Here is a 16232-nt window from a genome sequence, read left to right on the forward strand (position 1 = left end):
GAGAGAGGATGACATCAAATATTCATATCATGTTTAATAATAAAATGAAGTCATTCATACACAATCGACGCAGTTCAACAAAGTAGCAGAGACAGTTCACCTTCCATTCAGGCACAGAAAAACACTTTGTTCCAGCATAAATCATTTGAAATTCACCGAAGGTAAAAACATAGCAGCTGATTTAAAAGTCTGCTATGAATCTTTACATTGTTTGTCCAGCAACATACATGTGTTTGTGCTCATGGTGTTGATTAAAATGAAAAGTTGTGTTCATTATCCGTATGAGCAGACACAGACGACAAATGTGTGAAAACACATGAGAGCAAACACAGAGTTCTGAGTGCATTTGTCAAATGTTGCTAATTAAAGTCTGTTTCAATGGTAATTCACAGGAAGTAAAAAGGCAGCTCTGCACAAGGACAAACATGAAATTGCTTTTTTCACACATCACTGAATAGAAGCTAGTTTCTCAAGCGAGGGTTCAGATTGGAGGTTGATTAACTGTTCACTTCATCCAGTGTCGTCTTTAATTGTGGGGGGGTTTGGACAAGATCACCATGTTTGACTTCATGTTGTGCTTTTAACTCTCTCTCTCATAATTTGCTTATGATGGGTGTTCATGTGCAAGCATGAGCTTTCTTAGAATAAACAGAAACACCATGATGGGATGGAGTTTTAAATTCAGATCTAAATCTGGGTGAAAGTGAAAGTAACAATAACTAGTTAATAATCAATGTACTTGATCAATAAGTGTATATAAATAGTTGAATATTGAATTTATAACATCGACTTCCAGTAAACGACCACTATTCAGACCACAGATGCAACATGTCCCTTTTTTACCTAGTATCTTTTGACACAAATCATTTTTCTTAATGACTTAACAATTTCACTGAATGAATAATAAACAGTTAATAACCTCCAAACTCAAGATTAGTCTGCACTGCAAGATTAGTAAAGCATTTCCAGATTGCTTGCCAAGCATGTCTAAGCATTACCGAGCCATATTCGGTGTTATCACTAAAAGGTAAATGTTTCACGTGCCAATTTTAGCATCTAGCTGGCATCGTGTTGTCTAATTGGACAAACTTCAATAATGTTTTGTTAAAAATATGGATCTCAGGATCTCAAATGAACTTTTAAAAGTACAGTCTTGACCACAAACTAAATTAAATGAACAAAATAAAGATGATATTTTACACTGAGAGTGAATCATTTTGTTTGCACGACTAATTTAAATATACACAAAAAGCTATGTCTTTGCTAAGATGTCTGTGGGAAACATAAAATACAACATCATCTCTGGGACACTAGCTGCTGCTGTTTTTCTGAGGGAAACATCTCTGCCAGAGGCTGTGGGGCAGCGCCAGCAGCAGGAAGAGGACCCCACCCACGACGAGCACGGCCCCCGCACAGCCGATGCACGACACAGACCAGGAGAGCTTGTGGTCAAGAGGAACCGTGTCGTCACTGGCCAGGAAAGCCAGTAGTGACTGGTGGAAAACCACGAGAGCGAGAAGCAGCAGAATACCTGTGGGAAACACGTCACAGACATTAATGTGCTGAATTTTCTAAACCTAAATTTGAGACGTGTCACGATTCCTCTCACCTGACAAAATAAAGCAGACTGATGCTGGCTTGAGGAAAAACAGGATTTCTTTGCTGAGAGACATAGTGATGCATATGGCCCCCATCGCCATCAGGAACAAGCTGAACAGAGCCAACATGGCCGCCGCTACATTCAGATCTGCACGGTATGGAGGACAATGTTGTTTCATAAACTGTGTTAGCAATCAGAATAATCTTGTCATGAACACCTGTCTTCCTCCTCTTTGTCTCCCTCTCTCTGTACTTTCTGCATTCTGTATTTTTCAGTGTGCAGTTCCTGCCGCTTGTTCTTGTTCAACCAGTCGAGGCAGATGGTCGACCACTCTGAGCCTGGTTTTGCTGGAGGTTTCTTTTCTTCTCCATCGAAAGGGAGTTCTTGCTATTCACCTAGTCTTTTCTCAAGGGGGAGTTGTTTGGTTTTCTAATTCTGTGACAACTAACCTTAGAATGTTTTATAAAGGTCTACAGACAGGAGTGGATCATGTAGTAATAAGCAAATCTAACTGTAGCAGTGCGTATGAAGCTGAAATCAATTCATCATATTTGAAAAGGTTCACTGAGTGTTTGCATAAGAATTCACATTTTGGACTTAATTCTATACTGGAGAATAAATACGTCAGGGATCCAAATTGTGCAAAAGCAAGTAATGCAAATCCATTATTTTATACATTTAACTGTATTTAACTAATCACTACAGTGAGACCTGCAGAGTAATAGTGATCGTGGCATCAGCAAGCACTGGGTTTTCAACGTATGTCTGTCTTTCTTCATTCACAGTATGGCATTGTGTGATCTTAATATATTATAGAGCTGCCAGGGAAATGAGTGGTTAGACAGCAACTCGGAGATACTTGAACGCAGCGTAGGCGGAATAAATTCAAACACTCACAGAGCAGACAATGGCCAACCTGAAAGAGTGTGGCAATGAAGTGACGGGAGACAGAGAGGACTGGAAAAGACAAGGATGGATAGTGGGAGAGATGGGTGAGAGAAGAAGAAGAAGTAAGAGAGATGACAAACAGAGGTCTTCAGAATAAAGAAAGAGCATCAGGAGATGAAGATGAAGGGGTGAAGAGAGGAGGGAGTGGGAGGATAAGGCGGGTCAGCAGCTTAGAGAGGCCAAGAGAGCCGAAAGAGGAGCATGACTCACTCTTCTGTGTTGTCTTCTGAAACATCACAGTGTTTTCTCCTGTGGTGAAAAACTTGAAGTAGGTGCAGTTGGATTCTGCAGGAGGAAAAAGATTCAGGCTACAGTGAACATTGTCAGGTAATTCTCTTACTTAGTCTGTCAATCACAATATTACTATTGTATTATTGCTGTTCATTCAAGGGGGCTTCACATCTTATTGATATTGTTTTTATTTTGCTTTATATCTCATAAAATTATGAGAGATTATGAAAGACCTCCCAACCCCCGGATCTCCAGACTGAAACAGCCTGATTAATAATCCATCCATGCATCAAACCTCTACTGAATGAATAACACTCCTTTTGAAGATTTTATACTGCACATTACAATTATTCTAATAGCTGTAGACAATCTTGATGAACATCTTATTGAAATTCAAGAAGCCGCGTCTCTCTCAGCCCCTGTTCACCTTAGTTTCTGTTACTCTCCATCAAACATAATCAGCCGTGAACGTCATCGACAAGCTCAAGGTGACAATCCGATGCTTCCTGAACAATTAATATCCTGTTGTCTTGATGATGTGTTACAATAATTAGAGTTTGGCTGTCAAATAGATTGTGACACTTCTATCTGTTCACTGGCAAGTTTGAGCACACAAGCAAGCAAAACACACAAACACATCACTCTTAATTAGAGCGATCAAAGTCACATCCTCTGCGTGTTGAGGGTTGTTGTTTTATTTCACCCTCAACAGCAGCAGTGCGCTCAAATCCCATCGACAAAATTCAAATCCCATCAACAAATGAGGGCCTGCTGCAGCAGACCAGCGACACTCTAATTGGACTTTCCTTTCACTGACCACAGAACATGTGCACTTGTTAATCCCTTAATGAAGATGTGCTTCATGTGGTTCAACCACAAGCATCTTGTCTGGCAAAGAAAGGCCTCATATCCGGATTTTCATGTCATGATGTTACATATACACTTCTGTGAAGTTAGTGCGCATGTCATACATAGTCAGAGACCCAAAGCTTAAGGTGAATGAGTGTTTACATGTTGGTTGGTAGTCAAACTCCAAACAGTCGGGAAAATTCCCTGTCTTCCTTTCAAACTGCTGATGTCAAGTGGTGTGGAAATCCATAACTGGCCAAAGACCCAGTGGTAAGGATGGCGTACTACAGAAATCTGTCCATCCCAGATAGAATCAGCAACATTTTTAACATTATAATCAATAATTTATCTGGTTGTTTAGACTCATATTTTTATCCCAGATGTAGTTTTATTCTAAACGTTCTGCCTCCAATTATAAAGGGTGTACAGGATAATGAGGTGGTCAGTAGGTGCAGCCACAATATCAGATGTGATTATCAGATCAGGTTTGGCCTGAATTTATGGAAATACGTTTTAGAAACACTTTTAAGGAGCAGATGATGTTGTTTGTTGTGTTTTGTCCATAGTGCTGAAACTATAATTATAATGTGAATCATATCATATTGTCACTTTTTAATTAATGAATTAAAGTAATTTCACATATTTAAAGCAAAAGAATTTAATTTGTCTACTCTTCTGGTTTTTTTTAAGCCCCGCCCTCCTCACCAGGTTAGATACCACGTGTAACTAGTGGTTAGCCACGCCCGCGGAAGTTCACGCTACGCTAATAATCACCTGGCGGGTTTATTCCGGAAATAAAAACCTCTGAGTGAAGCTCTGATGTCGCTTTACCTGCTTCTGTCTGCACAGGTGTGATGTTTAAAGTCAGGTGCTGTAGCACGGGACACTCTGGGTTCCCGTCAGGTATGTTAACGTGTCAGGCACATCATGGTAGAAAGTCCAAATATGTTTCCAGGCCTCGAGTTCATGACCTCAGGTGAAACAGCATGGTGCTGGTGTGGGACTGAGTCAAGTGCAGTCACGGTACCTTTTCCTTTCTGAATTATTTGCATAGTTATGTTTTTTATTAATGCAGTTATTATTGTTATTATTACAGATAAACCACTGCTGCTTTGTCTAAGTTGAGCTCCTTTGTAGGTTTAAGCCATTTTATGATTAATTGAATATTTTACAGTGCTTCCTTTGTTTTGTGAATATTTGATTTGGTGAGATTGAGGTTGCAAGGTTTGGTTTACAGCGACAGTTCCTGCTGACTGATGACTCCACCGAGTGTGTTTCTTTAATTTCCTTTTGATTTATTGAATTTACCAAATGTGTTTAATTATGTTGTGTTATTTCACATTGAGTGAACAAGTCGCCCTGTATTATGTCGGCATCTTAGACCCGTCAGCCCTGTGGTTTTATAGGTGTATTATTTTTTATTTTATTTAACTTTGCTATTTTTTGCTATTTGCTATTTGCCAATTAAAATTCTTAGCACAATTGCCTGGTCAGTCTCTCTTTATACAGCATTGACCTAACCCGTGTGGGGCTCATTGGCTGTAGGTTTGGTTTAGTATTATTCAGGGTTTTATTAACAGAATAATAACTGCAATAAACGATACATTATTATTATTATAATGTTTGAGTGATAGTCTCAAAGTGATGTAGTTCATTCTTAAAGTAGATCCAAGTTGAGTGCACAGTTTGACCCGGTCACACACATGCAGAGGTTAATATGTCTCACAAGTCTTTTACAGCTGTAAGGGGAAAATAACTAAAGACAAAACACCAGATCCAGCTGCAGGCTGAATGGTTTTTATCTGTTCACAACACCTCAGGCGACAACCTGCCCCAGTATGCAGCAGGATTTTTCGACTCAGTTGGTGCTGAATGGCGTTGCAGTTCCAACTGGAAATATTCTGTGTTTGATAAGTGCCGGGGAACACGGCAACCTCTTTACACGCTAAGCCAGTGACCCTGTGAAACCTCATCACTTGTTTTGGTGAAAATCAAACGGGTATCCTGTCTGAAACCCATGATGAATACACACAGAGCTCTGTGGAGATTTCTCAATCTATGTTTTCATGTGAGTCACTCTTATGAAGTGGAGTTCATACAGTGAGTCATGGAAAACGGGAGACAGACTGCAGATCGCTTTAATCTTTTCATCCAGGGAAACTTAGATGGTTGAATGTCATTTTGCACTAGATAATAGCCTGTTCATGCTTATAGTTTTGCTTTGCTTTTTGCTTTGGGCTATGTAGAATAAAATTAAATAAAGGTGAGAACATTTAATGTGTTTCTTTTTTTTTCTTTCCCCAGATTCACTGGACAAAAACATAAATTGAAAAACAACAACAAAGCTAAGGTAGGAATAAATGTGTCGATGTGACTACTGTAGTGGACAAGATTTAATCAGGAATCCCTTCACTTGACCCAGAGAGATGATGTGAACTCACTCCATCACTCAGACTATGTACTATAACAGTGACTCATGCAGTTAGTCAGCCAGCCAGCCATCAAACAATGAGCCAAGCATTATTTGTCTAGCAGGAAAGCCAGGTAGTCCACTCATTCATCTTAACTCTCTCTCCCACTGAGTCATCCAACAAGGTCGACAGTTTGACAAACGTCCAGTCAGCCAGCTGATCTGTCAATCCTCAAACCTCACACAGACCAGTCAGCCATCATAAAAGTTAGACATGTGACGAGTCAACAAATCTTTGAGTCACCTCCCGGCAGTTCAGCAGGTCCACAGGTGTCTCTCCCTGGGTCAATATCAGCCACCCACAGGGTCTTGGTGCAGCCCTTCCACAGACCGTAGTGAGCTGTCAGACATGTCTGCAGAACAAAAATGAGACGGTCAACATCAGCACTATTATTCTGTAGTCATTCGTCACAAGGTTTTAGCTCCCTGGACACCAAACAGTGTCCGACGTGATGTGTGTGTTTGTGTTTGACCTGGTTGTTATAAAATCTCTTAGGGGTTGACAGCTCCACCCAGAACTCTGTCCCAACCCCAAGCACCGTCAGGACGACTCCCACGATGGCCACGAAGAACGCCAACTTTATCTGGTGAGAGAACATGACACAAAAGAATTTACATGTACAGAATTAAAGAATCTGTTATCGTACGGTATAGTTAAATTGTTATTGACCTGTATTCCAGCCCCAAAAGCTGTAGCTGTAGAAGTAGGTTTAATAGATCATTATTTAATGTCACTAAACACATTTAGAGGAACCTCCATCCTTACTGCAATTATACCAACTGAACCCAACAAATCACGGTGTGCTGATGTTAGAAAATACCAAATTGTTAAATCACAAAGATATTTAAAGATACACAGCAGTAATCATTGTGTTTATCTTCTAACTAAGGCTTCATCTTTAATTTATTGTAAAGTAAAGTAAATTGGACATGTCTCTGTCCAAGCCAAGGTGAATAAACAGAGTCATAGCCCAGTCTTTGGTGCCCTTGCACTTATACTAATCATATCCGTGGCATTATTTAAAATCTCAGAAGTACAGTGCATTAGGGATGGACACTGGAACTGGGCCATGAAGTGCCTGTGATGACACTGCTGCAAAGAGAACAAGGTAGTTAAAACAAGCTAAGAGGGGTTTAGTGGTGTGCAGCGAGGAAGTAAAAATACAAAATGTAGAGGACAGTCTGTGTTTTGAATGTCTTCAGCAGATGAAATGTCAGTATAGGCTGAGTGGGCTCTCGTATTTCTAGCTTAGTGTGAACTAGTTTAAAAAGCTGAGGGTGAGGATGGTGTTTTTTCTTTTCATTTGATTATAGATTTACAAAGTGGAGTGTGGGCCCAGAGGGCGAGGGGTCGTGTGTGGGGTTACATGTTGGAAAATGAATGAAATTAAGAGTCAAATCTTAGCAGGGTAAAAAACCCTGAGTGATTTAAACCCGACATAACACCTGCAGATTAGGCTTAAGCTTAGGTTTTACCTACTTGTTTTACTCATAGTTATTTTCTCACATGCTTCATGTGCTCTTGTGGTGCGTTGCCTGCCCTGCGGACCAGCCTGGTTCCAGAACAGGCAGCTGCATGATTGATTGGTTCCACTAGCTCCCACGTACTTTCATGCAGCCTGAGGGAGAACACACATTTACACAATGTGAAACCAGTCACCTTTCCTTCCTGGGCCTCGCTCATGGTGTGTCCTGTTGACGTCGTCCTGCGGCGCTTGTTTCCCCCAAATGTGCTGCGTCCGCTCATCAGGCTGGCCAGACCTGCTGCACCCTGAGCAGCTCCTCCTGGCGCACCGCCTGCCACCATTCCTGTCGCAGCGGGGGTCACCGTGCGACCCTCCTCGTCAGTCAGAAAAAAGGTAGACCACATTTTGTAGAACAACTAAGACAGCAGTGGCTTCTGCAGGGATTGGGAAAATCCAGCGCCAGAAAAGATTTAATCCAGAAACAAAAACAAGAAAATTGTTGTTTTCTGAGTTTGTGCCCAAAAAGAAAAGAGCAGCTAGAGAGATGATCCAAAATAAAACAATATTTTCCAGGTGTGTGTGACGGAAAGCAGAAAAAGAAGGAGGTAGAAAAGTGACAGAGATGCGTGCTCTAGGACCTAGAATCAAAATATGTTGAAAATCCTTCTTGGTGCCAGAAGCTTGACGTACAATGAAGTATTTGAAAACCTTAGCAGGAAAATGCAGGAGTCGGCCTTCTCTCAAGAAACAGCTTGAGAAAAAATGGCGGCTTGGACGACAACAGCCAAACTGATAAGTGAATCATCATGAACAAAAAGGAACTCACAGAGTTTGTATGTATAGAAACATGTGTCCACTGAGTCAGTAGAGGTTGTAAAGTGAATGAAGGGATGGTTCCTAGAAGATAATTGAAACAGAAAAGGAAGGAAAAGTCATTAGTATAATGTGGTACTTATAAATGAAAGCTACTAGTAAAAACCTAAAGTCCTATTTGACAAGGTGTAGATGGGATTTTAGCCTCCATGTTGCATAATCTTAAATATAAATAACGCCAGGCTTAAGAAAACTCTAATTAATCCAGGTACCTTTGAAAGAAAAGCTGCGGCTCAGCTGAATCTCTTATCCTGTAGGTTTGGACAGAGGTTCACTTGTTCCATCAGGACACATAAGCAACATAAAAGCACTTATCATAGTTGAATCTTAATGAGTTATCTATTTCAAGATGCGTATGTGACAGTAAACGCGCAGAAAAAACACTCAGCATACCAGCTACCACCATAGTGTGCTATCTATTCTGAGACACTTTGTGCTGTCTCAGCAACACAAAAACACTCATCATGTTCGAGCCCTTACCAATTATCTATTCTGAGAAGCTCTGTGAAACAGAGGTCAGGCACATACGCTGCCAATCGAATTGAATCTTAAACCCTTTGGGTTCACGGGCCGAAAAAAAGCAGCTGTCTTTCTGCGTTCCACCAGGAAGTGTTGACAGCAGACTCGACACTCGGCTTTGTGTCTCGTTAGCAAAAATGAAACCTATCCCCCCGGGGAGAACACATAACTTTACCTTCACTTCAGCATCTGTCTTATTAACAAGCAAACAAGCTACAGAGTGCAGGTTTTCAGGCGTGGTTTCCATGAAATACAAACAAAAGCACCAAAACAACAGTATACATAAATAAAACACCAGTCTGCATACTTAAAATGAATTGAAACACACTTGAATACACTGAGAATTATGTATCTCATTAAACAATTTTGCAGTTCAGCTCATGCTACATTTTCTAAAGCAGGTGTTTATTACATTTGTGTGTAAGCTACATGTTACTTGACCAAATGGGCCTCTGGACACATGTAGAAAGCCTCCACTCTTCCTATGAGAGCAAGACCCACACACATTTATGGTCATTTTGTTTTCATTTATCATCATTTTATGTCTGGTTGTTTTGTGTTTCTTTGCAGTCGTCTGCATAATCTGACGCATTACAGCTCTTTATATATTTTATGCATGTCCTTGTGTCCATTTTGTGTCTCTTTGTATATAATCCAAACCTTGAGTACTAAGGTCTGTGCTGAATGTCATGCTTTACATTGCAGCAGTACAGCTGTAGTTATTATTTTTATTGTTCTAATTCGCACTGCAATAATTCCTAAAAGGCAGTTTTGTAGGTGCAAACATTAGATGTGGGAACAGACAAATGCACGACTGTCTCTCCACAGACTTGAGTTCCACATGTTTACACCACAGCAGCAGTTTTTATTAACGCTGAAGAAACATCAAGTGTTTTTGTAACAGTTTTAAAACTATGGCTGAAATTGCAACACAAACATCCACAGATTTTTGAGTCAGTGAGACGTCAGGGATTCAAGGACAGTAATATACCGTGGGTCGTTTGTGTTGTGAGGCGTTTGGGGACAGCGCAGAGTGTAGGTAATCAATGTTTTAAAACCACTGAGAGCCAGTAACATTTAATGTTAATAAAAGCTGAGGCATGATCTGAACCACAGATTCTATTCTGTCGCTAGTAAAGAAACACAACTTCAGTCACTGTTATGTTATTATACTAATCTAGACAACAGTCTTTTCCTAACATTAAGAACATAAATCTTTAATCATACCGTAATCACTAAAACTGTGTTTTGACAGAAAACCTTTCTATTTGTATCTTCTGCTCTGAATGTGCAACTTGCCAGTGATGTAAACATATTTTTATTATGTTAATAAAAATGTAATCGATTGCAGTTGTATTCCCAACAAAACATATTTGCTGTTGTAGTTTAGCTTCATTGAAACTTAATGTTTAGACAACAGCAATGGACATGAGAGTAGTGCAGTACAGATACTGTACAATTTGGTCCACTGCATTTTCCGCTGTTACGTTTTTATTGTCATACAGTCTGTAATCACTTACACTCCTATAACGACTCCTCAAATTACAGTGCATGCATCTGCACAGCCAATAGCATTCACAACTGATATCTGAGAGCTACAAAGTTAGATTAAAATATGTTAGTGGTCAAGAAAATCATCCGTTACAATAAGTTAACTTTTAAGAACAATAAAGGAAAGTCTGTCCTTACTCTTGAAAACTGAACACGGCTCTCCTTATAAGGCATCCAATTGGTCATACTAGAAAAGCAGCTTTACAGCTCAAGGATGAGACTCATTACAGTGGCTGGGACCACTCGGACACTATTTAACAAGTTCAGTCTCTTAAAATATCCTTTTACTGTCTCCAAAAATAAGCCAACGTGGAATCGTCACTGGGGAGAGAGTTGTGTTATGTCTCGCAACCAGCAAAGTCGACGCCATAAACACTCAACAGGCTGAAGAAGAGGCCACCACAGCCACCACCAGCCCCTCCACCCACTCACCCACACCCCCCACAATTAGGTCACCAGCCAAAAAGTATCATGCTGAAATTAGACCTGAGTTTTATTTTTTCACTCTTTAACACGTGTTTAACACGCAGCCGCTTCACAAAGATCAACAATGATATTAACAAGTTGCTGACCTGGTTTTTGTGTGTGTGGCTCTGCTCGCTGTGACGGAAGGTGAGGAAAGGAGAGGAGAAGGCGTAGGCGAGGGAGAGGTGGATGGGGGAGGGAGGGAAAAACTGGGCGGAGGTCACAGTATGAATTGGTGTTACGTTGGAATAAAGATGTGGTTTGGGGGGGGGGGTAGGCGTGTGCTTCTGGAGATAGAGGTGAAGAAGTACATAAACTAAATGTGTGTGCATGTACCTGTGTACATGTGCTCGCAGGGTGTGTGTGTGTGTGTGTGTGTGTGTGTTATGCAGTCGCACTGTAGCTTCTTTAAGTGAATCTGTTTGTTTACACTGAAGTGGACAGTTGTGCTGGAAGAGTTTCTCAGCCTTAAAATGTAATGTGTGGAAATATGTCTCTCTCTCTCACACACACACACACACACACACCTCTTTAACTGTGTGTGTGTGTGTGTGTGTGTGTGTGTGTGTGTGTGTGTGTGTGTGTGTGGGTCTACGCACGCATGTTATGCCTCCTCTATCTATTTTTGCCCTCCACCTGTTAATGACATTAAAGCCGCCCCAGGGGAAAGGGCTGCTGCAGGGGGCTTGTGTCAGCTCAACCCTGGCTGTGAGACCCGTGTCTGTGGCCGCTGCTACGATCCCGCTGATTGAAGAGGGAATTCTAGATTCATCACCTCGAAAACAAGCAGTGCTCCCGGTCGGCTGTTGTTTTGTTCTCTTGCTCAGATGTTGGAGCGGTGTGATCGATTCCAACCGGACAGTGAAAACCTGATACAGCCCCGTCTGCTGATACACGCAGTGCAGTTTATCCAGTTTGTTTGTGTTAGGAGGTGTCACTTCTTTAGGTCTTTACAGGCTATTAAAGATTGTTTAGCATGTTCATGTTCCCAAAGGTACCCAGTCAGGTTCAGAAAGACGGGGTCACTCTCGCTCATTATCTCACATCCTTCAATAGACACCTGTTCACCTCAGTTTACACCCTCCAGAGTGAATGTGTGTCTGCTAACACCCACTTACAATCGCCCTCTGTCCTGAATCACAACTGCAGTCTGAGCCAGTATTCTCAGCTTGTCACACATACAGTGGCAAGAAAAAGTATGTGAACCTTTTTGAAATGTTCAGAAATGGTTTTCTGCATGAATTTGTCATAAAACGTGATCTGATCTTTATCTATGTCAAGAGTATTAACAAATATGATGGACCTAAAGTAATAACACAAAACAAGTCTTCTCTTTCATGTCTTTTATTAAGAACAACCATAAAAAAAAATAAAAAAAAAACTCATAGTGCTGGTGGAAAAAGTATGTTGTTCTCAATAAATACATGAAATATCAGAATTTTGTTGTGTTATCACTTTAGGCACATTATATTTGTTAATGAGGTTCACATACTTTATTTTGCCACTGTATGTTAAAACCAGTGTGTAATTCTACCAACAAGAGATCCATCCATTATGCAACACAGATAGACAACCAGTCCACTTACAAACACACCAACAGCCCATTCAGAGTCACCAGTTGACCTTATATATACATGCAAGCACAATGAGAACATGCAAACTCCACACAGAACAGGCACCCACCTTCCAGCTGTAAAGCAGCAGTGCTCCCCCCCGCCACCATTCTGCACAGGTTTTAATCATTTAAAAACAGCGTTACCATATTATGACATTTGTGCGGCACAATTCACCTGACACAGGGCAAGAGGTATGACACACCCCGGACAGGTGGCTGTCTATCACAGGACTGCTTTTTCACAAACACCTTTATACCTATGAGCAATTAAATTACCCTACTGAAAGCTTTGGTTGTTGGGAGGAAACCCATGCAGTCCTGAGCAGAACATTCAAACTCCCTTCTTTCTGCATTAATGAAATGTTAATGTCAGTGTTTGTCCCATGTGATTCCTTTTGCTGTGGATGTCCTCGAAGCTAACAGAATATTAGTATAATGAGTCATAAAATATATGTTAAGTTACTGGCTTTGCAGAGGGTCAGCAGCCACCTGAGAAATCAGGGGAGAGAGAGAATACTGCAGTCAGATGTGCCTGGCATTGTGATAAACGCTGTGTGTGTGAGCAAGTAAGCTAGTCAGACAGGCAGAGACTTACAGAATGTGAGGGAGAGAAAGATTAAGTTAAAAAACAAAAAGAGCAGAGACAAAAGAGAAGAAGCAAAGGATGATGGACAGGCCGAGAAGACGAGACCTAGACAGTTACTTCACTGCTGAATTAAAATGCACGGCCTGTGGAGATAGACGACAGAGGCTGATGTGGAGCAGTTCAGAGTTATCAGCTTAATTACATGGTGTTCCTGTTATTTTTAGCAGCATTAGTAGTAGTCAGCCTCAAAAAATGGTTTGATACCAGTTTAGGAGGATTTAACTGTTGGGACGAATACAGAGGTTGATGGTTTTCTCTTTGTTGTTCCTGTGCTCTGTTATATCCATGAATTCACTTTATACTCGCAGTTCTTTCAAATAAAATAAATGTAAATGTGTCTCTAGTGCAGTTGTGAACCCTGAACATTAGATGGCACTTTAACGCAGGGGGGTGGAAGCTGGAGGCTGTGATACTGAGCTCCTCTGATCCTTCAGACATGTGGAGTCTGGAAACTGCTGAACCCTGAACTTGTTTGTTGCTGCGAGGTGTGATGAGATTACAACAACACAAAGGGGCAAGAGGAGTTGTTAGGATGTATGACCTGCTGAGGATGGAGCACACGTCCAGGTTTCACGCTCACAGACTGAGAATCTACACAATTGCAATTCATGTCACAACAGGCTCCTATACAGACAGAAGGTGGGCGGAAAGATCAGCAGCACTGCAAAGTCCAGGCTACAAAGGCAAATTAAAAACAACGTGTTGGTATCTTTTAATCATGTGCTTTAGAGAGGGTGAAGAAATGCATCAGTACAACACATCAGTTCAAGCAAAAGACAGGACGCTCAAATAACACGTCATCATAATCCTACGTTGTAATTCATCTTATTTCCTTGGTTTTTAATGAATTTGTCTTTCTGATGTTGATTTCTGCTTTCATCTCTGTCGACCTACCAGAACTGATCTCATCGAGAGCCAGCTCAGATACTGGAGAGTGGTTTAAATGAGACACGTGGTAGTAGAGTTGTCCCCTGTGTCGTTCCTGCTGAAGCAGCTTCTGCTTTTCTTCTTCTTTGTGATTAAGGTCAGTGACTGATGCAAAGAGGAGATCAGGAGTTTAATATCAAAAGACAGAACTAGAGAAACAAGTTTGGAAAGCAGGACAAGTTTGAAGAAACAAACAATTATGGGCTTTCTGCTGATGATCCAGCTTCCCCTCCCATACTGTGATTCCCACAGATGTAGGCAGCTGCAGAATAGAAGCAGACAATGTTTTTTGTACACCGTGTGCTCTTTTTGTTCTCGCTGCGACCTTGTTATCCATCCACTTACTCCCTCCATCAGCGGCTCTCTTACATCTTCAGCTGTTATTGTATAAAAGATAATTAGACAGAATCGTCCATCTGCGTCAGCATCGACCGACGGGTCACCGTCCAAAATCATCGTATGTAAATACTGTTCCAGTTGCTTGATGATGTGTTTCAGTAATTATGGCAGAACAAAACTGATCATCCTCATTGTGGAGTTTTCTCTGAGTGACATTTATTTTTTGAGTTTTTTCCACAGCTGCAGTCTTTTACAGCAGAGACAAAGTTTGGAAAGTCTACATCTCCAAGTTGTTTCCAAAACTTGGAGAACACAAAGGCTTATCACACCTGCTGTTGTTGTGGATCCCAGCCATGCAGCTTCCTTTTTTAAAGTAGCATTTTGAATAATGTAGGATGTGGCCTGTGTTAAAAATAAAGACAAAGGAATATGTAGCTATACCTGTTTGCATGTCAGTTTTCGAAAGGCTGTCTGTTCTGCTTGAGCGCAGTAGCAGCTTCAGCTTGAACCAGAGCACAAGCAAAGGAGATGTCAGATTGTTATTACCCTGCTGCGCTTTTAAGTCTCGAACTCTAGTGCAAAACAGGCCACATTTCATGCTAGCACGGTGAAAATATTGCTTTATTTATAGAAAAGTTACATATGTAATGCATGTATATTATTACTTGTCGAGACATTTGTGCAGCATAGCCAGCTCTATAATTTTAGATTGTTCAGCTGGCTTTTATTTATGATGGATATATTTTGAGGTAAAGTGCACAGCATAATATTAACAGTTCTCTCTATGAGTGAAACGTAAACTAAAATTAACTTTGACTGTTCAGTCAACAAAAATTGTTCTGTTTGAAATAACTTTACTAATCCCTGTTACAGGTGCTCTCTGTGCCAATAGAAGAAAAAAGCGAGAAAGCCACAGCTACATAAACACAATTATCGACTTCAAACCAGTCTCCTTAAGCTACTTTGTTATACAACTACACTGCAATCACTATTACTTTTTTGAAAAGCAAGGTACAAGAGGTGGTTGAGTTGGATGAAAGGTGTAAAATGCACATGACTGAGAAACCGTAGACCTAAGTTTAACTCCACCGTTTCCTATGTAGTCAGCTTTAGTGAAAAGGATGAAAAGCACTTTGAGAGACTAATTAACTACAAAGGTTCTGCACTATTAACACCCATGGCAACAGAATAGCAGCCTTTTCTTATCTGCCTTTGTTGCTGCATTACTGAGTCTTTGCATGTTACCACCACTAAACTAATTCTTGCATTATAGTGCCAACTAAAGTGGCAAAATAGATGAGTGCACCACCTGTGCAGGTGCATGACATGACAAAAACTGGTATAAATGCTGGTCAATAGCACTATTAGTGGTCAGAAACCCCACAAGGCTTTTTTTTTTTTTTTTTGTTTATCTACATGGAAAACTATTTATTGTGATTTAAACAACACATACCTTTCATACATTCTGTCTAATCTCAGAATAACACGTGAGATTTAGTCTGCCTTCTGAGGCTGATACAAAACCTGCTCTATAATGTGCAAAAACACCAAAAACCCTACTTCTTTGAAGTTTTACAACTCTTTCATCCAGTAGGTTCATCACTCACGTTTTATTCAACACCTCTGTCTGTTCTCTCACGTGACTACGTACTGAACCTTTACAGGTTACATGAGGCCACTTGTAATCTGCAGCTCCTGAGCTGTCAATCAAATGCTCCATCTGAAATTAAAGT

At 40.7% G+C, this 16232-nt stretch overlaps 1 protein-coding gene across 2 annotated transcripts; it reads right to left on the reverse strand.

Annotated features, from left to right (window-relative positions):
* Positions 1–37: 37 nt before the first annotated feature.
* On the reverse strand, positions 38–11114 carry LOC113154034 (voltage-dependent calcium channel gamma-6 subunit-like). Of its 2 annotated transcripts, none has more exons than XM_026348034.1 (7): positions 11080–11114; positions 7759–8461; positions 6572–6682; positions 6343–6451; positions 2759–2833; positions 1610–1747; positions 38–1531 (listed from the first exon to the last, which is right to left on the reverse strand). In XM_026348034.1, the coding sequence occupies exons 2-7, from the start codon at positions 7966–7968 to the stop codon at positions 1311–1313; spliced, it is 864 nt and encodes a 287-aa protein (XP_026203819.1). In that variant the 5' UTR covers positions 7969–8461; positions 11080–11114; the 3' UTR covers positions 38–1310. The 2 variants fall into 2 exon arrangements, with proteins under 2 accessions (XP_026203819.1, XP_026203820.1); XM_026348035.1 differs by lacking the exon at positions 11080–11114 and adding an exon at positions 10646–10745.
* Positions 11115–16232: the final 5118 nt, after the last annotated feature.

Source organism: Anabas testudineus, chromosome 11 (assembly GCF_900324465.2).
Source record: "Anabas testudineus chromosome 11, fAnaTes1.2, whole genome shotgun sequence".
In the NCBI taxonomy this organism is placed as follows: domain Eukaryota; kingdom Metazoa; phylum Chordata; class Actinopteri; order Anabantiformes; family Anabantidae; genus Anabas; species Anabas testudineus.

Coding starts and splice junctions, on each gene's coding strand:
- LOC113154034 (XM_026348034.1), bottom strand. CDS start 7,968: ATGTGGTCTACCTTTTTTCTGACTGACGAGGAGGGTCGCACGGTGACC. Junction 6,683..7,758: donor GCGAGGCCCAGGAAGGAAAG/GTGACTGGTTTC, acceptor TTCTCTCACCAG/ATAAAGTTGGCGTTCTTCGT. Junction 1,748..2,758: donor TCAGAAGACAACACAGAAGA/GTGAGTCATGCT, acceptor CATACCGTGCAG/ATCTGAATGTAGCGGCGGCC.